At 50.9% G+C, this 19931-nt stretch overlaps 10 protein-coding genes across 10 annotated transcripts; 5 read left to right on the top strand and 5 right to left on the bottom strand.

Annotated features, from left to right (window-relative positions):
• Positions 1 to 558: 558 nt before the first annotated feature.
• Positions 559 to 1146, bottom strand: M437DRAFT_29089 (uncharacterized protein; the record flags this gene model as incomplete). The annotated part of the gene is made up of 2 exons (XM_041019155.1): positions 559 to 936; positions 1036 to 1146. Coding segments are annotated over 2 exons (489 nt in total), but the record flags the coding sequence as incomplete, so codon positions are not given.
• A 955-nt stretch (positions 1147 to 2101) lies between these two features.
• Positions 2102 to 3382, bottom strand: M437DRAFT_59068 (branched-chain amino acid transaminase; the record flags this gene model as incomplete). Its single annotated transcript, XM_041023513.1, has 2 exons — positions 2102 to 2816; positions 2868 to 3382. 2 exons carry the CDS (start codon positions 3380 to 3382, stop codon positions 2102 to 2104), a joined length of 1230 nt encoding a protein of 409 aa, XP_040875584.1.
• Positions 3383 to 3768: 386 nt separating this feature from the next.
• On the top strand, positions 3769 to 6639 carry M437DRAFT_59036 (kinase-like protein; the record flags this gene model as incomplete). Its single annotated transcript, XM_041023507.1, has 3 exons — positions 3769 to 5209; positions 5265 to 5632; positions 5683 to 6639. 3 exons carry the CDS (start codon positions 3769 to 3771, stop codon positions 6637 to 6639), a joined length of 2766 nt encoding a protein of 921 aa, XP_040875583.1.
• A 225-nt stretch (positions 6640 to 6864) lies between these two features.
• Positions 6865 to 8056, bottom strand: M437DRAFT_58995 (mitochondrial carrier; the record flags this gene model as incomplete). The annotated part of the gene is made up of 3 exons (XM_041023499.1): positions 6865 to 7724; positions 7778 to 7967; positions 8024 to 8056. The coding sequence occupies 3 exons, from the start codon at positions 8054 to 8056 to the stop codon at positions 6865 to 6867; spliced, it is 1083 nt and encodes a 360-aa protein (XP_040875582.1).
• Positions 8057 to 8913: 857 nt separating this feature from the next.
• On the top strand, positions 8914 to 10138 carry M437DRAFT_88524 (uncharacterized protein; the record flags this gene model as incomplete). The annotated part of the gene is made up of 3 exons (XM_041028853.1): positions 8914 to 9144; positions 9200 to 9757; positions 9809 to 10138. The coding sequence occupies 3 exons, from the start codon at positions 8914 to 8916 to the stop codon at positions 10136 to 10138; spliced, it is 1119 nt and encodes a 372-aa protein (XP_040875581.1).
• An 821-nt stretch (positions 10139 to 10959) lies between these two features.
• Positions 10960 to 12039, top strand: M437DRAFT_88523 (uncharacterized protein; the record flags this gene model as incomplete). Its single annotated transcript, XM_041028852.1, has 1 exon — positions 10960 to 12039. One exon carries the CDS (start codon positions 10960 to 10962, stop codon positions 12037 to 12039), a length of 1080 nt encoding a protein of 359 aa, XP_040875580.1.
• Positions 12040 to 12516: 477 nt separating this feature from the next.
• Positions 12517 to 13221, bottom strand: M437DRAFT_78941 (uncharacterized protein; the record flags this gene model as incomplete). Its single annotated transcript, XM_041027077.1, has 2 exons — positions 12517 to 13092; positions 13147 to 13221. 2 exons carry the CDS (start codon positions 13219 to 13221, stop codon positions 12517 to 12519), a joined length of 651 nt encoding a protein of 216 aa, XP_040875579.1.
• Positions 13222 to 13467: 246 nt separating this feature from the next.
• Positions 13468 to 14223, top strand: M437DRAFT_69898 (uncharacterized protein; the record flags this gene model as incomplete). Its single annotated transcript, XM_041025371.1, has 1 exon — positions 13468 to 14223. One exon carries the CDS (start codon positions 13468 to 13470, stop codon positions 14221 to 14223), a length of 756 nt encoding a protein of 251 aa, XP_040875578.1.
• A 747-nt stretch (positions 14224 to 14970) lies between these two features.
• On the bottom strand, positions 14971 to 16530 carry M437DRAFT_59023 (vacuolar ATP synthase-like protein subunit H; the record flags this gene model as incomplete). The annotated part of the gene is made up of 3 exons (XM_041023505.1): positions 14971 to 15586; positions 15645 to 16176; positions 16236 to 16530. The coding sequence occupies 3 exons, from the start codon at positions 16528 to 16530 to the stop codon at positions 14971 to 14973; spliced, it is 1443 nt and encodes a 480-aa protein (XP_040875577.1).
• Positions 16531 to 16797: 267 nt separating this feature from the next.
• On the top strand, positions 16798 to 19808 carry M437DRAFT_88520 (ribonuclease R; the record flags this gene model as incomplete). The annotated part of the gene is made up of 2 exons (XM_041028851.1): positions 16798 to 16993; positions 17041 to 19808. The coding sequence occupies 2 exons, from the start codon at positions 16798 to 16800 to the stop codon at positions 19806 to 19808; spliced, it is 2964 nt and encodes a 987-aa protein (XP_040875576.1).
• Between the last annotated feature and the right edge of the window lie 123 nt (positions 19809 to 19931).

Below are 19931 nucleotides of genomic sequence, written 5' to 3'. Positions count from 1 at the left end.
CAGCAGAAGATAGCCACTCTCAGGCCTTTAGAGACAAGATCTTCCAGACACCTCAGGCAGATCTTGTCTAGCGGAAGCGTGAAGACAGTCTCTTCTTGAGCAGGGAGACTTGAGTGCGAATGCTGTGATGAGGTCAGCATGAATCTGATAAAGGCAGAGATAAACACACATTTTGACAAGACTGAATTTGGGAGCAGCACCAGCGGGGCGACTCACAGGAGGGGGTGGGTTGGAGGTCAAGGCGGCAGGATGAGGCTGCGAGGCCAAGATAGCAGGAGGTGGAGCCCAGGTAGGCTGAGGGACGAGCAGAGCAGCATTGGTCAGAGCAGCGTGGGCAGCGTTCTGAGCTCTGGCAGCCATGATCTGTCCAGCAAGCGATCTGTCCCAAGGACCAGGACCCATGCCGGCCTCGGCAGCTACCATCTCCTTGTGAGCCATGACGAGACGGTCTTCCTTTGATCTCCACACGTCCAGACCAGACATGTCTCTGACGCGCTGACCCAAAGCAAGGAAGAGCTTGACCATAACCTCTTCATCGGCGAGTTCACCGGCATAGGCCATGTCGGTAAAGTGTTTGTTCTTGACCAGTCTCTCAATCTGCTCGATGCAGACCTTGGTAGTGACTTCAACGAGGAACTGATCAGCAAAGACGGGAGCATCAGCTCCAAGAATCCTCTGAACTGCCATAGGGAAGTAGTGCGTGTCGGAAAGAAAGATTGCCTCATGGAAGAATGCATCAGCTGCGGCGAAACGGAGAGAGCGGATGTCGAACTGTTCGCCAATGAGGTAGAGGTCAATGTGAAAGTCCAGGTTGCGGCCCAAAGTGTTGCGCTGATGGATCTTGCGGTAGGTGTTTCCATGGATGAAGGAGAGCATGGCGTAGATATGCTTGGTGTTGTCTTCATCGCCCAGGTCGATCACATCCGAGGTTGCGACCTGTACATCCTTGTGTCAGCTATGTATTGACAGGAATGAGATCGTGCTATAAATTGCAGACGGCGGAACAGTGGTCACGATAAGGTTTCAAGCACTCACAGGGAATTTGCTTGAGAATGCGCGCTTGAAGTAGCCAGACTTTGCGCTGAGGATGGCCTTCTCAGAGAGGAACTCATAACGACCACCGCCAAAGCGGACAACAATGTCCGAAGTCACGATGTTGCCAAGGTTATAGAGAATGGGCAGGTCCTTCGTGCCATTGTCAGTCACTGCGCATTGCCATTAGATCATGATGACTTACTCCGAGTTGCGAGGTTCGCTGCTGACCGAGGTCATCTTCGAGGGAAGCACCCTCATCAGCTTCGATCAATGCCATGCCGTTCAGGAAAGAATCAGCAATTGACTGGTCGTCCGAAGAGTCGTAGTCGGAATCAGGGCCAGTCTCGAAAGAATCCTGTGAGTGGCGCATTGCGTGGTAGACTTGGCGAGACATGATGCGCCGAGAGATGGTATAGGCCGGGGTACGGAGCAGAGAATGTGATGTTAGGATATTGGAAGTTTCTTGGTGTTGGCTTGTGGTGACTCTGCAAGGCAGCGAACAAAGTGAAGACGCGTTCACAAACAAACTAAGCGGCTGCCACTCTTACTCTGCTGAGCCAACAATGACAATGAACTTTGGCATCGACACCAATACTCCGGCCTAGCAACACCAATCACGCAGTTGTTTTTCACATGCGAATCACAGCTTTTCTTGTTCACCTTTTTTGTGATTGGGAGACAGACATGGATGATTCAGGGGCAAGGAATGATACGAAGAAGTTGTAAAGAAATGCAGAGACATTTTATTGGAATGGGTAGCAGAGGACCTATGAACAGAAAATTGAACAGACCTCGTAAGGTAGTGACACGCTTTTCAGTATGAACAAGCAGACGTCAGGGTCGAGCGCCTCGAGCCTCGACAGATGGCTTCGTCTTACTCTCATTGGGGCGGTACGGAAGTTTTTGGAGGCAACGAGGTTACCCAGCGGATGGGACGTGCTCGCCCTGCCTCGAAGTCGGCGCTGCATTGTTCGGAGTCTGCTGGCTCTTGCTTCTCCTCGCATCCTTGTCTCAGGTCATGGAGGTTGATCCAACTCGTCAGTCGATTTTATGCTGTGTCCATGATCTAGACCTTGAAGCTCCAGGGGTGGGCCTCATCGCCGTACTGGATACCCTCGATCCAGTCCTTCATACGCTGGGCGATGGGACCGGCCTCCTTGTCAGCCTCGAGACCACAGTTGATCATGGAGTCCCTCCAGCCAATGTTGCGAACAGGGCTGACGACGGCAGCAGTACCAGCACCGAAGACCTCGAGCATGCGACCTTCCTTGTCTGCCTCGGCGAGTTCCCTGACAGAGAATCTACGCTCGTTCACCTCCCAGCCTTCGGGAATGAGTCTCTCAAGGGCAAGCTCAAGGATAGAATCACGAGTGACACCCTCGAGAATGGTTCCGTCCAAGGGAGCAGTCATCAATTCCTTCTTTCCGTCCTTGTTGACGATGGCAGCGAACAGGTTCATGGTTCCGACCTCGGTGACCCATTCCTCACCACCCTCCTCAAACAACCACAAGTTTTGGTGGAATCCACGAGAAGCGGCTTGCATCTGAGGGACGATGCAAGGAGCGTAGTTTGCGCCGAGCTTGCTGTTGCCGACACCACCAGGCCATGCACGAACAGCATATGTGGTTGCTTCTAATGAGACAGCCTTGAAGCCAGTAGGGTAGTAGGGGCCGACGGGGGAGGCGATGGTGTAGAGGAGGGCAGAGCCAGGAGGGCCGACACCGAGAGTACGCTGAGTGCCGATCATGGTAGGACGGAGGTAGAGCGAGTAGCCGCGAGCACTGGGGACAACGAGTTAGAGGAGAATGGATAGCATAGCAAAGACAGCTTACGCAGGAATAAAGCGCTCATCAGTCTTGACAAACTGTTTGACCAGGTCAATCATGGCATTGGCGTCGAAGTTGGGCAGAGCAATGCGGGCAGAGGATCTGTTCAAGCGGGCCATGTTCTTGTCAGGACGGAAGAGACGAACGTTGCCCTTCTCATCCTTGTAGGCCTTCATACCCTCGAAACATTCAAAGGCGTAGTGGAAGACACACGTGGCTGGGTCGAGCGAGAGGTTCTGGTAAGGAGTGATACGGGGAGCCTGCCAGCCGTCGGTTGCTGTCCACTCAAGAGACAGCATGTGGTCGGTGAAGTGCTTGCCGAAGACCAGTTCATCGTTGGGGATCAATTCCTTGGGAGTGGTCGTCTTGGTGATGGTCAACTTGGAAGTGTCGATTGTGGTCAACTTGGGATTTGAGACGTCGTGTGCAGCGATAGCATAGCAGCGCGATTGGGAGCCATTGACGAGGCGCAAGGAGCGGGACGCCGCCCGTGCTGATCGGAAACCACAAGAAGACAACATGTTGGTATGAGGAAGGAACAAGGGACAATTGGCAAGAGCGATACCTAGTATGTCCACAATCGCAATGAGTCAAGATTATCTTGCCGATACTGACGGCATATTATGCGGGCAAGGCGCGGGAAAGCCAGAAGCCTTGGGCCCGCCGCCGTCATCGGAGTTTGTGCTTATTCTGTGTCTTATACAGCGCTTGGGCCATTTCGGACCCTGAAATAGGTGGCTCGCATGTCCGTATTGTCATCGTATATCTCAATTGCGCTCCTGCCTTGAGTCGCTGATGAGCTGTGAGCTCTTTCCTTTTCGACCTTCCTCGTCCCCGTGTCCAGGCTTCCTCCGCCTCCTCCACTTATCCTCTTATGGACCCCTGAGCTTCAACGCTATCAGTCACCATGTTTTCGTCAGCGCTCAAATCGTTTACTTCCAACATCGGCTCCAACTACAGCATCGCTCCCCAACCCAGCTCGACCTCCGGACCATGGAAGATCTTTGACGCCAAAAAGAAGTCAACTGGCAAAGCTGCTTCGGTCTTTGTATTCGATAAGAAGTCTCTCGAACCGTCATCCAGTGCTTTAGGAGGAGGTCGCGGAAGCTCATCGTCCATAAAACGTGCTCAAGAGGAGGTTATTGATCGTCTGAAGAAGGAAGCAAGCTCTTTGGCTCGTCTGCGACATCCTAGTATTCTGGAGCTGGCTGAACCTATCGAAGAGACACGTAATGGTGGTCTCATGTTTGCGACAGAACAAGTCACGGTTTCTCTTGCTGCTCTGCTGGCCGAAAAGGACGATCAAGAAAGATCTGGACGAGGTGCTGGAAGAGGTAGCCGTTATGTTGTTCGAGGCAACGATGGTCAAGATGAGATTCGTGAGCTCGAACTAGACGAGCTGGAAATACAAAAGGGTCTCTTGCAGATCGCAAAAGGTCTGGACTTCCTACATCAAAGCGCAAAGCTGGTTCACGCCAACTTGACTCCGGACGCCATCTTTGTGAATGCAAAGTCAGACTGGAAAATCTCGGGTCTGGCATTCTCTACACCCTTCTCCGACTCTGTCTCATCACCATCTCTGTCGCTGTCGGAAGTCTTGAATCATGACCCTCGACTTCCTCCTTCAGTCCAGCTTAGTCTCGACTACACCTCTCCCGATTTTGTGCTTGACAACAATATCAACCCTTCAGCCGACATGTTCTCCTTAGGTCTGCTCATCATCGCTCTCTACAACTCTCCACATCGTAGTCCCATCGAGACACATGAAAGTCTTTCGGCCTACAAACGTACCTTTTCCTCGTCCTCTTCGGTACCCAACCAAACCAACAACTTTTTGTCCTCTGTGCCGCTACCCAAGAACCTCTCATCTGAACTTCTACCACGTCTGATCACCCGACGTCCCGCACAACGTCTCAATGCCATGGAATTTCAACAAGCTCAATACTTTGACAATATCCTCGTATCAACTATCCGCTTCCTGGATGACTTGCCGGCCAAGACACCCAACGAGAAGGCTCAATTTATGCGTGGTCTCGCGAAGATTATGCCACAATTCCCCAAATCAGTCTTGGAGAGGAAGCTCTTGCCTGCTCTGCTAGAAGAAATGAAAGACCGCGATCTGCTAGCTCCAATTCTGTCGAATGTTTTTGCCATTGTAAAAGCTTCGCCGTCAGGGAAACGTGCTTTCACAGACAAAGTCATTCCAAGACTACGCGACATTTTCCTTGTGCAATCAAACGCGAAGACTCCTGCTGAGCGGGATACTACCAAAGAGGCTGGCCTGATGATCGTGCTTGAGAACATGAAAGTGGTGGCCGACAATTGCTCCGGTAAGGAGTTTAGAGACGGTAAGCATTTTGTAACATCCTCGTCAAAAAACTCAGTACTCACTGACATTTGTAGACATTCTCCCTCTTATCGCTCTGGGTCTTGGCTCTCCAACTCATGCTGTCGTTGATGCTGCTCTTTCCACGTTACCCGCTGTTCTACCTGCTCTCGACTACAGTACAATTAAGAATGAGCTTTTCCCTGTGATTGCTGGTGTTTTTGCCCACACAAACTCGCTTGGTATCAAGATCCGTGGTCTTGAAGCTTTCTACACGCTGTGTGGAGGTACTGCCGATGAGGACTCCATCAGTGATGGACTTGATGGTGTTTCAATCTCTCGTGACTCCAAACTCAGCAGCAGCCAAGTGCTTGACAAGTTCACCATTCAGGAGAAGGTCGTGCCTCTGATGAAGGGTATCAAAACCAAGGAACCTGGTGTTATGGTGAGTTTCCTCAAAATTCGACGAAGCGACTTTGTAGCTGACCAGAGTAGATGGCTGCCCTCAAGGTATTCAGACAGATAGGCCAGGTCGTAGACTCTGACTTCCTCGCTATCGAAGCGCTTCCTATCCTTTGGAGCTTCAGTCTCGGACCTCTTCTTGATCTCGAACAATTCCAGGCTTTCATGACTTTGATCAAATCCCTGTCTTCCCGCATTGAAAGGGAACATACTCGTAAACTTCAAGAGCTAGGCTCAAGCAACGGAACTGGCTCGGCGAGATCAGGAGCGAGGCAACCGACTGCTCTCCAATCAAGCTCGACCACTAATGGAGGTGACGTGGACTTTGCAAGCTTGGTCAGTGGAAGGAAAGGAAATGCTACTCCGGACATCATGAACGATTGGGGTCCGCCTGCTGCCAAACCTGCCTCAACACAACCATCAACTGCTGCATCTCAAAACTCAGGCTTCTCTTCCTGGACAAGTCCGGCACCAGCTCAGGCTTCGCGATTGAACTCTTTGCAATCAACAGCCACCCAGAGAACGGTGACGCCAGACCTCAATAGTTCTTTCGCCGCACTCACACCTGCATCACCCTTCAACGCACCACTGCAGCCCGCTGCTCGTCAACCCTCTGCCTCTAGCTTCACATCACCACCCCTCAACCCTTCCACCAACAACACTTCAACGTCCATAAACTGGTCCGCAGCAACCACCACACCCAACTCATCGACCTGGTCGTCACAACAACAAAGACCAACAAACGGTGGTATTCTTCCTCCACCCACTCAACGCACATCTTCTTTTACTATACCCCCACCGCCGAGTTTTACGACACAAAGCCCCGTCACGCCGAATGCGTATTCAGCGTTTTCGATGCCTGCGATGCAGCCGCAACAGAGCCAGCAGAGACAGGCGTTGCAACAACAGACATTACAACAGCAGCAGCAACAGCAGCAGCAAAAGACGACGCAAAGTAGTGGATTGGATAAATATCAGAGCTTGATTTAGGAGATTCTTGTCAGAAGGCATGTAGTATAGATGGGTATTATATCTCTGAATCTATCTTTCGTTGGCTTTCTGCTCAAATACCCTACCACCAGATGTACAAGATCCTGTATGTGGATGACCGTGAATTGTGCAAAACAAATCAGCATGGCAACAATACGTGCAGTAGATCTGGAAAGGCTTCTATATGCTGTCTATATACACATTACTTCGCTTCGGGCATACTGCTCAAATATCCTCTTCATCAATATCTTCACCCCTTCGTTGAGCAAGATACACACGCCCACTCTCATAAACACCAAGATAAAGTCCAGATCCAATCAACGTCCAAACAGCCCTCAAAGCACCACCGCGGAAAAGTCCCTTGATGACGCCTTGATCGGCGATAATCTCTCTCGCAATCTGTATACTGCCTTTTCTCGACACAGGCTTTGCGACATTTTGGATTGCGTCTTTGAGGCCTTCTTTGCTGTTTTGGAGTGTGGTTTTGAGGGTTTCTCCTTTGCTTTGGAGAGGGCGGCCCATTGCATCGACGGGGGCGTTGGATTTTGATTTTGTGGTTTGGCTTTGGTCTTCTGCTGCACTTGATGCTGCGGCAAGCATGATGCGGGTTTTGACCACATCGACGGGTGTGGTGACGACGGCAGCGAATGCACCAGCTGAGCCAGCACTAGCGGCGGTAATTAATCCATTCTCCAGTAGTGTATTTGTCCGCATCCCTCTGTCTTCTCTGTATTTCTTGATGCCCTCTTTCAAACGCTCGAAAATTGGGAATTGGAGGGCTGTAAAGGGCAAATTACGGGTTGCCAGTGCGGTATAGCCTCTCCACAAGGCCAAGGGGTTTGACCTGAACTTTGCTATGGTTTGGAGGGTAGCATTGGCTTTGTCGCCCTTTGCTGTATCCACCATTTGGGCATTTTGCTTGATGACTTCGGCGGGAGTGAGGATGGCACATGAGACTAGTTCTGCGATTGAGGATGCGGCGGAATGGATGATGGGTTGTGGTAGTAGCGGTGAGCCAGACAAGGTAGGATTGTACTTTGAGAAGGTGGATTTGACGCCTTCGTAGGTGGTGAAAAAGGCTCCTGCTGGACAAGGTCAGAGAGAGCTGGTTGAAAGTACGAGATTCGGGGATGGATACAGGATGGAAGGGTGGCTATGATGACACTGCCGACGCCTTGGTAGAGGCCTCGGAAGAGGACTTGCTTATTGATGGCATTGGTAGCTTTGTCGAGGTAGAGGCGGTTGTAATCGGGGGACTGGAATCTGGTCTTGAGTGTGTCGAGAGGGTACACAAGTAGATCGACTGTAAAGGCAGCGAATGCGCCGGCCTGGCAGATTGACGTTAGCCTTGCTGAAATTGCATGAGATGTGTCAATATACTCACGACCAAGATGTCGGTCGAAGTGTTCCCAGCCATATGCCTCGAAACTGCTCAGATTTACAACTTGAACAAAAGCAAAAGGTCGTGTGAATAATGTTCGAAGAACGGAGTGTTTTCCAGCGCCATCATGGCGTCATTGGTTTGCCGGGCTTAGCGGAGATATGGATAGTATTCAACTTCAACTCCTTTAACTCATTGCAAGCTTCAACATTGTCGTAATCATCAGTAGTCTTTCTCATCTTGAAGCAGTGAGCCGAAAGGTGTCTTGAGGGTGATAGTGCTGAGGATGCAGGCTGCCTGGACATTATGGTGAAGAGAGCTGTCCGAACCGTGGCAAGAGTCGATCAGTAGCTCCAACACACAAGGCAAGAAATTTTCGTGGAGAGATTCAGAAACAGACAATGTAGGGAGATGTGGTGAGTGGAGAAAAACACATGAGGCTAAGTATCTACGTTGCTGTTGCTTTCATTGAGAACTTTTGTCGCCTCCCACGAACAGCAGCAAGCAAGATTGTAAGCTGTGAAGATGCACAGTTGGCTTCACTTTAGGAGCGTTTCCAGAGAGAGCCACTAAGATTTGGTCTCTCCATGGGTAGTGATTCGTCTCTACAAGTTACTGTGCATTTCGACAACTTCAGAGTGACGGATCCTCACAAGTGGAGAGGGGTTCCTTTTTACTTCACTTCACATGAACGCTGTGCCTTCCGTCTTTTCCTTATATAGATGATCAAGCAAGCCAGCAGAGTCCTTTCTTCCAAGCTTCTTCATGTCGCGTTATTATTCTTCCTTCCAACACACTCGCATTTCTTCATCACATTTCTTTGTCACATTGCAGCCATCGGATACAACCATAGCTATTGGACTGTCCTCTATCACGCAACCTTCACAGTCAACATGTCCCACGGCGGACCACTCACTCTTGCGCAGAAGCGCATGATGGCTATGCGCAGTGAAAGCGCCACCAATGCGCCCACAACCGACCCTCAGCACATGCCACTTCTTCCACCTGTCTATGATCAATCGTCATCAGCTTCGACTAGCCCACGCAACACTGACAACCAACCTTCACTTACTTTTGGAGACATCGAGATGCAAGACATCTCTGCGCCTGCCACACCAAGCTATGTGAGTATTTCCTGCGCTTCTCAATGACATCAACTCACATTTCCGTCACCCACAGTCTCACTCACGTCCTCAGCCTTCGTTCTCTGCGGCCGCAAAACCATTCGTGCCTCCTGGAGGTACCGATACTACCACTGAAACCATGCCTTCTGCAAGCACCACTCCAATGAAGAGACTTCCTCCCCACCGTGCAATGCAGGCACAAACTCCAAAGAATTCTGCGGCCATCCCTATCGTCAAGCCAGAGCCTCCTGCTGCGTCTGCTCTTACTGAACATAGCGCCGTTGAGCCACCTGTTCGCCGTACCGGTCCTCACGCAAAGTTGGGCCCTCATGCTCGCAAAGTGGTCACTCCTGTTCAACCCGACGGTCCCAGCACTATTCAGGCTCAGGACGACAAGATCGATGTTCAACAGACACCTGATCCCGACACTTGGACTAGTGTTCAGGAGCCTCAGGTCGAGATGGAAGCTGCTCAGAGCGAGCCTTCGCCCATCCACTACGAGACTGAGCCTGAGGCTGCTCCAAGCGCTGATAAGCCTGCCACTCTTGACTCTGCCCCTTCGGCCGAACCACAAGCTCCAGCAGTGGAACCTGGTGTGGCTACGTCGAACCAGGTACGGTCAATAACAGTTTGGCATAGACACACAATTACTAATTTACAGTAGGTGAATCGCGTCACTAGCCAAATTGGCCCTAACAAGTGGCTGGCCATGTTGGAAGACCTGAATGACCCTGAGAAGGGCTGTGAGGTCATCCTCGCCCTCGCTGACCACCTCCGTTCCAGTGTGGGGAGCAGAAAGTCGACAGCCGGGGAGTTCAACACTGCCAAGGAAATGGTAGTATTGATGGAAAATGTATCTGGACAACGCATGCCTGCTAAAGTGGCTTCCGACATGGCCGTCAGCGATATGATCAAGGAGTGCGCTTCGTATATCAACGTCCACCAATCTGACATTCAAATCGTCCTGAAGATCAACCAATCGGAAGAGCTGTGAGAAGGAAGGGCAGCGGTCTGATCCAGTTGAGAAATGCTATGTAACATGACGAGGACGATGCGCAGAGGCGCGAATCTGGTAGCTAGAAACATAATCGATCAAATTGATGTCTTCTCTTTTATCCTTCTACTGGTCGAGCCGTTGTTGGGAGCGCTGTTTTTGAGTTAACCACTTTCTTGGGGCATCTCTGCTCTCTCTGGCCAGTCTCAGTTCCTCGATTGTACTGTGCATTTCAATAGGTACCGTTGCTGAATTTACCTGCCACCGCTGAGATAGAACACATGTTGCTCTGGGATCTCCCTGACATTACAAGAAGATGAAATGACACTGTGCATTTTCATAACTGTCTTTCGAGAGTCATTCGCCCCTGAGATGAGACTGATCCGATAGCCACCTATCTTGCAATCGATGCTTCCATTCGAGTAGCTATGCCGCTAAGTGGGACTGTAACTGTTATTCATAAGTTAGACCATGATAGAAATCTGAAAATTTCGCGTTACCTGTTAGTTTGCGCAGAGTAGGTGGAAAACAAGTCATTGTGATATTGCAGCCTTGCTCTCGCCAGCATCTTACCATCATCATCTCTACCAGAGCAGGTCATATTGAACATCATCATACAACTCTGAGCAGCACTGAAGACTCTGCCAAGGTGAATGTCTGCTTTGAACATTTTCTTGTTGTTTTCGATCTAACCACACTCTAGTTCTGCTGCGAAGAAGAGCATTTTCACCAAAACATCGCACAAAACAACTTTACTGTAGCATCTTATAGCCAGCATCACCACCACTCTGCACGCATCATTCCTCCCACCTATATGAAGAATGGACCCAGACCCACACTCCAAACTCTCAGCAACCAACGCCATCGCAACCCTCCGCTCCAATTTCCGCACCAGCACTCAAGCCCTCAAAACCCTCGAACAATACCTGCGTCATCTCGAAAACCTCCTACTCGAAGAACTAGGCCGTGAAGAATTCGAGCGTCGACTTGAATGTCTAATTCTCAGGGATCAACGTGACGGAGAGAGTCTGTTTATCCCCGAGGATACTTTGATCTCTAGAAAACGCAGAGGTTCTTCGAGTACGGAGATGGGTTCTGAGATGAAGAAGAAGGTGAGGGTCGATTCTGCGGTTTCTGATCTGGGCAGGAGTATCTTTGATGGTGGAGGGCGTTTGCACAGTGATTCTCCTGACCTCTCGCCAAAGAGTGCTCGCAACACGCCAGTTCCTTGGGAGTTACCTGCAGTGGACGCTCAGCAAACAAGAACAACGACGACGGCTGTGAAGCAAACGGCACGACATCCAATTGTTGCTCCACGTTCACGACCTCCTCGCGGATCTCAATCAGTCATGTTGCCGAATAAACAGCCTTCGTCGAACTTCCACAGTGGATCTCAGTCTACTCTGTTGCTAAACCTCCATCCTTCGCCGGACTTCAACAGTGGATCCAGTTCTCCTTTGAAGAGAGGATCATCTATGTCTACAGTATACTCTACTACAAAACAGTCTTCCCCAGCATCATCAAGAAGAGATTCTGTACAGTCCGACAAAGCAGCATCGAAGCAATCACACTCTGGCTCTCTATCCTCTATCCGCAACAGTCCTCTGCCAGGACCGAAGTCTTCCAACTCTGCAAGACATTCCACCGCACATGCATTACCGAAGAGACCAGTCGTTCCTTCGGCACCAGGTTCAAGTTCTTCGATCAAGCAGCCACCGTCTCTCAAAAGCAAGTCGTCATCATCCTCATCTTCTGACAGGTCCGCGCTATCCTCAAGACAGGGGCTCTCCCTCGCAAACAAGTCGACATTTGGATCGAGTAGACTGGCACTTTCTTCTGAGCAGCAGCAGCAGCAGCCACTATCGTTGACGAGAAAGCCATGGCGTGCTTCGAAGAAGTAGAGATCGCGACTGGAGTGGGCTGCATCCATTCCGAGACCTTCCAAAGCGGAGAAGCGCTTTGTTGTACAAAATAGGAATGTTGGCGGGACGATGGCTCTCTCAAGACCATCGGTGGCAGACACAGGCGTAAGAGACGACACTGTGAGACATGTCAGAGTAATCGAATCAACAGCAGAGCAGGACAGATGGGATGGAAGGTGATCGTCAGTGTTGAAGAAGTTTTTGCTTTTGTCTATTATACTACGGTTACTACAAGACCAAGTACCGATGGCAGTGACTGGAAACCCAAGCTGATACATCCCACTTGCTATGCAGTCATGCCTTTGCTGATGCACCTTTTGAAGGAAAGAAGACTCCGTGTTACCCATCCCATTCCCAGCATTAATTCCATAATCCCATCATTCGGAGAGGCGTAATTCGGCGTGAAGAAGAAAAGAAATGAACAAGAAGGTGCAAAGTGTGCACAGCTGTTTCCGTTTACATGAAAGCAGCGAAGAAGGCACCGGCACCAATCAAGGCACCAGCAGCACCGACCTTGACGTTGGCGGCTGAGCCAGTAGAGGAAGCGGTGGCAGAGGAGCTAGATCCAGAGCTGCCAGATCCACCAGAGGTACCAGATGCGCGAGTGGAAGCGCTAGAGCCGCCACGCGATGAGGTTTCGCTGGAGGAACCGCTTGAGCCTGATGCCGAAGCAGAGCCAGCAGCACCAGCGCCAGAAGAGCCAGTAGAAGAAGAGCCCGAACCAGTAGCAGCTACCACTGCTGCACTCAAGACCTGAGTGGTGCTCGTGCCAATGGTAACAACGATAGAAGTGGCATTACCAGCAGTCACATTGCCGTAGATGAGGGTGGTGACAGTGCCAGGAGCAAGACCTGCGGGGACGAGCTGCACAGCGACGGATGAAACAGCAGCGTTAGTGGCGGCAATACCGACGTCTGTTGCAAGGGAAGGATGGCCAGTCACGACACCGAGAGAGTTGGTCTGGGTGAGGAAAGAGGTGAAGCCGTTGGTGTAAGGGACTGTAGAAGAGACGGGAATGGTGCTGAGGACAGACTGCAACATGTTAGATCTCTGTGATGATGGAAGATGAAATGGAAGAATACATACGGTTTCGTTAGAGGCAGAGCTCTGGGCAGCAGCCATGGCGACGAGAGGAGCGGCGAAGAAGGCGGAAGTGCGCATTTTGGATGTGTTGTTGATCGATAGTGATTAAAAAGTACCGCGATGGATAACGATAAATGTTCGTGTATCTGGATGCTTTGGAGTGATGGATGGAGAATGAAGAAAGCGAGAGAAGTGTTTGCAAAGAAACAGCTGGCTTTTGGAGGTGGTGATTGAATTAAGAGGGAAGGAGCAAGTTACGCGGCCTTGCCCTGAGATTTATATGCGGTAAGCTTTTGGGGAGTGCTCGCGCGGAGGCTGGTAAACATGGCTGTATCGAAGGGTCTACCAAGCACCATGGGTTTCTCTGCTTGCCTCCCGATTGGTCGCGCCCATTCTAGTCTGCTGCAACTCGGTCGCTACTCGCCTGCAAGCGCCACCAGGCCATTGCACTTGGCTGCAGTAGCTCTGTGGGGATCACTGCCGCAGGTCCAAACCTCCTGTTCGAGTTGGCCACAGGGTTGCGTCGCCCTCTCTATTTTTGACCTCTCTCCACGGCAACTGCACCTCGGCTCTGCTTCCGCTTGCTCGAGAAGAGGGAATCGCGAACAAAACATCTCCTGGTCAACCACTACCAAGAAAACATTCACTGGCGATTCTTCCAGTGGCAATCTATACATCGACAGCGGCAGCGAGAAGTGGGAGGCTGTGGCCCAGATTGTCATGTTCAAAGGTTACCAGCCCACTCGAGTACTTTTTTGCTTACGTGCTCTCTCAGCCTCACTCTCCGCACGCCTACTTCCTCAACCCCGCGGTAAAAAGGACCTCACTAGGCATAGTCATTCGGCCGATGGTGAGATGTCTCGTAACAATGGTGTGCAGTCTACGCGTCCTCTTTTCTCCTATGCTTGTCCCTGTGCTTTTGGTGACTCGGTCTGCTCTTATGCGGCTGCACCGTTTCTGTTGCTTAGAATAGAGCATCTGCAGGCGGATGCCAGATCGTTCTCAACAGTCACGTTGTCCCGCTGCTGTAGCGATGAGCATGCCCTGATGGTCGGTTGCAAATGCCTCAAAACTGGTTGATCCCTACTAGCAAGGATGTATAAGACATCGCGACATATCAGGTGAAGTCAATTCATTAGAGTTACCATCGTTGAAGCCTGGGAGTTTATTGCTCCTCAACCTCGTCCATTCGTTGGCAAGGAAACTCTAAAAAGTGTTGCCAGCTGTGGCGCATGTGAAAGAGCAAAAGTCTCCACATCTGTTCCCTTTCTCTCCACAATCACGAATATCGGAGGCTCCCGCTTCTACAGCAACGGCCATAACAACCCAGCCACAGCGAGACGCAATGCACCGCATAATCGTCATCGCGTAACACATACTGTGTTTTCGCCTTTGAGCGAGTGGCCACGGGAGATGTGCAATTGCTTAAATTCTCTATGACGCGACGATTCGATGGATCTCGTTTATGGCAACAAGCGACAACATGGGGATGGAGGCGCCGCATACCCGATAGATTGAGGATTGGCGAACTTGGGGTCACGACTCAAAATCACGACTCAGGTTATGTGGCTTGTTTCTCCATTTGTTGCATGATGCTCTTTCAACCAAAGACGGTCAACGACTCGAGAACAAAAAAGCGGTCTATCAACATGAAACGTGAATTGTATGGTATACTCCAGTTCGCTGTACAGTAAGAGAAAAGAAAGAAAAGATCGACGTCGCCAGGATATTCCCAAACAAGAGACCGAGGATTAAGATGTGCAGAGACAGGCGGTATGTTGATACATAAAACAGACCGCTGGACAAGAGTCGGACAGAGGTGTGGCTCTATTTTTGCTCAAAGGAATATCTGAGCCATTCACCGACTGCTCTCAAACTCTCCCAGCGCACAGATTCATCGCTGTGTTGCATGAGCTCCATGACACGAGTCTTCAGACCGAGCTTCTCCATCTGGTGTCTCTTCTCGGGCACTTCCTTGACAAGACATGCGACATCGTTGCAGCCAATGGCCAGCACTTGCTTGTCGTTGTCCCACGACTTTGACAGAATCTCTGCAAGCTTCTTGGCCAGCTCGCCCTTGTTGTCCTCGAGGATCTTGCGGGCATTCTCGCTCCAGAAGGCCTGGTTGCGGTGGGGTGGAGACCAGCGAAGGTGACCAGAATTGACTTCTGCGGCGTACTCAGAGAAGGTTGTTTGTGTCTTTTGGAATTCCTCGACCATGGATTGAAGAGATTTGAGGTCCTCGAGGAGGTCGGCGTCGTTGAGATGACGGCCCTGTAGGTTCTGGAGTACTGCGGGAAGGCGAGCAGGGATAACGGCAGGCATCAGAGTCTCGCGGTTGGTTGAAAGAAGGTTTGTGAGAGTAGCGAGGAGAAGTCTAGTGGTCTTTTCCTTGGGGGAGATGCGAAGGAGAGCAGCATAAAGAACGATGATGTCGTGCTCCCTAAGAGATTGTCAGCATACGTTTGTGAGGGCGGTGAGGCGAAATCATGTAGACGTACTCATCGAGACCACGACCGACCAGCTTGCCCTCGAAGCTCAGTTGCCAGATGACAAGCAGGACATGGTATAGCAGTTGAAGACCGACGTTGTTGATGATCTGAGAATCGGCAATGCTGCGAATGCTTCCACCACTGATCAAGGTTGAATCAGTGTCTCTTACAGCACCTCCAGTAGCGTTGGTCAAAATATTGAACAGAGGAGTGACGGTATCGTTTCTTTGCTCCCAGAACAGCTGACGCGACTTTGCGGTGCGCAACAGAGCCGAGTACTCCTGAACAGCAATGTCTTGAAGGTTGCTGTCGGACCTTCTTGCAAGGGTTGAAATGTACGAGTATAGCTTGGGCAGGGCCTTGTCAATTTGCTCGGCTTGGGGGCCACCAGTCATGAGACCGTGAGAGATGAGACTTGACAGGACGCATGATGCGAGTAGAGGGATGGCGTCTTCGGGGTTTGCTGACTGCTTAAGGAGCGGCACAAAGGGAGCGTAGGGGTCGGCGTGTTCGAGCAGCTTGGCTACAAATGATGGGACGTCTGGTCGAGCAGTCAGTGGTGCGCGCTTACGGGGAAATTCAGGCACAAAAGAGGCATACCTTCGATAAGGTCGCCAGTCAAGACAAGCATGTACTGGACAATGTCGGAGCGCTTGGCGGCAGAGTTGAAGATGCTGGGGTTGTCGTCGGAGCCCAGAACGAGAGCGGCATAGCTGGCGGGATCGGTCTCGACGGTCTGTCTGCGCTGTTCCTTGCGGACCTTGTCTATCGACTTGATCTTCTTGAGGTCCTGGTCGGTGATTGTCTTTGCTCGTACAGCTCCTTCCCACGAGATTGGTCGCGCCCTGATGTTGTTCTGGAGCGACAGGACGTATGCTGGCGGGTCGAGAGACATGGTGATGTGTGGTAGTGTTGAGGCCTTGGTGTAATGTGTCTGCCTCTCTCAAGCTCTTCAATTGCGCTCGAGATGTTGATGCTCTAATCAGAAGCAGCCGTCTCGATTCGGATGACGTTCGTTGTTGGGCTGGACTACCTGCTATCCAGTCCGAAGTTCATCCGCCGCGACTTCCCAATCTTCGTCTGCTGCCGTCATAGCTAGACATTTTTTGATATTGATCCCATCAAGAAAGTCGAGACATCGCCTTCTTGTCGCCAATTCATTATGACAAGTTTAAAGCGCTCATATGCTACCGATAGCGCTGCCTCAAACTTGTCGAGCAAGGTCTATATCCGTTCGACAAAGAGTGGCAAGGTTCAGAAAATTGTTCGCGAGCTATACTTGCGCGAGGATATTCCTTGCTCATCAAGACTATGCGCCCACTGTCTCGAGATTGCCCCCACTGACTACCATAACAAGGGTACATCCATCATCTCTCATATCTGAATTCTACTAACTTTTTTTAAGTCGCTCCGTTTGTGCTGTCTGAGACTCCTGCTGGAACAAAATCATTCCCCAATGGCCACTACATAATTCCCGACACAAATGCTTTCCTCACTGGCATGGATTTATTTGAACTTGAGACCGCCTTCCACGATGTCATTGTTCTGCAAACCGTCCTGGAGGAAGTCAAGAACCGCTCTCTCCCGCTGTATCATCGCCTGATCAGTTTGACCAAGAATGACGGCAAGCGCTTTTACGTCTTCTTCAACGACTTCAGATTGCAAACCTATGTTGTTCGCGAGGACAAGGAGACCATCAACGACAGAAACGATCGCGCTGTTCGTCGTGCTGTTAAGTGGTACGCCGACCATCTCGAGGAAGCCGTCAGCAAACGCAAATCTATCAGATGCCCCTCGGTCATCATGATCAGTGACGATCGTGACAACCTTCGTAAGGCCAAGAATGATGGCATTACTGGACTCTCATTGCGCGATTATGTTTCTGGACTGGATGATGCGGAGCGCTTGTTGGACATGGTCAGTTCTGGACAGGAGCAGAGAGTCGGCAAACAAACAAAGGGCGAGATGCTGTACCCGGATTATTTCTCTGTATCAAAAATGATTACTGGTGTCAAGGCTGGAACTATGCACCAAGGAACCTTCAATGTGTCGCCCTACAACTACCTGGAAGGATCTGTCTTCGTCCCTGCGTTCGACAAGCCATTACTCATCATCGGAAGAGAGAACAGCAACAGAGCGATTTCTGGAGACATTGTGGTTGTCGAGGTTCTGCCCAAGGATCAGTGGAAGGCTCCTTCGTCAAAGATTCTGGAAGAAGAGGTTGTCAACAAGAATGACAATGCTGACGCGGATGAGGGAGAGGCGGTCATTACGCAGCAGGAGAAGCGCGCACTGCAAGAAGAAGTCAAGAAGACGCATGGAAAGAGTGCTGAAGGAAGGCCACAACCTACCGCTCGTGTGGTTGGTATCATCAAGCGCAACTGGCGACAGTACGTTGGTCATGTCGACAAAGACTCTGTCAAATCTTCGACGAAGCAGAGCCGTGCGCAGCAGACTGTCTTCTTGATCCCCATGGACAAGCGCATTCCCAAGATCCGTATTCGTACTCGCCAAGCTGGAGATTTACTCGGCAAGCGTCTGCTAGTCACTATCGATGCTTGGGACAGAGAGTCGAGATATCCTGTTGGTCATTTCGTTCGTTCTCTCGGTGAGCTTGAGACCAAGGGTGCCGAAACCGAAGCTCTCTTGTTGGAATGGGATGTACAGTACCGACCCTTCCCCAAGACTGTCCTGGATTGTCTACCCGCCGAGGGTCACGATTGGAAGGTGCCGGAAGACAAGTCCGATCCTGGCTGGAACAAGAGAAGAGATCTTCGCGATTTGCTAATCTGCAGTATCGACCCCCCTGGTTGTGTTGATATTGATGACGCTCTCCACGCTAGGACGCTCCCCAACGGCAACATCGAAGTCGGTGTACATATCGCTGATGTCTCCAACTTCGTGAAGCCAAACAATGCAATGGATCAAGAAGCAAGTTTGCGAGGTACCACCGTCTACCTGGTCGACAAGCGTATTGACATGTTGCCCATGCTACTCGGTACTGATCTCTGTTCTCTGAAGCCTTACGTCGAGCGCTTCGCTTTCTCGGTCATTTGGGAGCTCACACCGGATGCTGACATTGTACGCGCTGACTACACCAAGTCGGTCATCAAGTCAAGAGAAGCTTTCGCCTACGAGCAAGCCCAGATCCGTGTTGATGACCAATCTCAACAAGACGATCTCACCAAGGGTATTCGAATGCTCATGATGTTGTCCAAAAAGTTGAAGAAGAAGCGTATGGACGCAGGTGCTCTGAACCTGGCAAGTCCTGAAGTGCGCGTTCAGACTGAGTCGGAGACCGCCGATCCTGCAGATGTGCAGACCAAGCAACACCTGGATACTATGTCGTTGGTGGAAGAATTCATGCTTCTCGCCAACACCAGCGTCGCCGCTCGCATCTACGAAGCCTACCCTCAGACTGCTTTGCTACGTCGTCACGCTGCACCGCCAAAGACAAACTTCGAAGAGTTGTCAAATCAACTGCGCGTGAAGCGTGGCATGGAGCTACGGACAGACAGTTCTAAGGCTCTTGCCGACTCACTAGACACCTGTGTGGATCCATCAGAGCCATTCTTCAACACTCTCGTCCGCATCATGGCCACTCGATGCATGATGTCCGCCGAATACTTCTGCTCAGGCACCCAAGCATATCCGGAGTTCCGTCATTACGGTCTTGCCAGCGAGATCTACACCCACTTCACCTCTCCCATCCGTCGTTATGCTGATCTGGAAGCACATCGTCAACTTGCTGCTGCCATTGACTATGAGCCTCTGGATGCCAGTCTTCTCTCTAAAGCCAAGCTGGAAGCCGTTTGCAAGAACATCAACGTGCGCCATCGCAATGCTCAAATGGCCGGTCGTGCTAGTGTCGAGTACTACGTCGGCCAAGCACTCAAGGGCCGTGTCGTAGACGAAGATGGTTTCGTCATGCGCGTCTTCTCCAACGGTATCGTCGTCTTTGTCCCCAGATTTGGTATCGAAGGCCTAATTCGTCTGCGCGATCTTGCCACTCTTGAACCTGAGAGCGAGTTCGACACCGAGAACTATGTGCTCAAGATCAAGGGCGAGGGTATTGATAGAAGTGTGGAGCTGTTCGAGAAAGTCAAGGTCAGAATTTCGGATGAGGCCGAGGAGAGCACTGGCAAGAGAAAGGTCAAGCTGTCGCTCTTGTAGCTTTGACCGTGGCTCGGGCATAGGCTAGGTTGGCATGTATATATAGAGATTTACTTCACGAATAAGCAAAAGATTTGACTTTATGCATCACGTTCAAAGCACTCGTCACTCACAAATGTCTGA

The sequence above is a fragment of the Aureobasidium melanogenum genome (genome assembly GCF_000721775.1).
Source record: "Aureobasidium melanogenum CBS 110374 unplaced genomic scaffold scaffold_31, whole genome shotgun sequence".
In the NCBI taxonomy this organism is placed as follows: domain Eukaryota; kingdom Fungi; phylum Ascomycota; class Dothideomycetes; order Dothideales; family Saccotheciaceae; genus Aureobasidium; species Aureobasidium melanogenum.
Note: the sequence above shows the minus strand (reverse complement) of the source record. Positions and strands in the feature narration are given on the sequence as shown.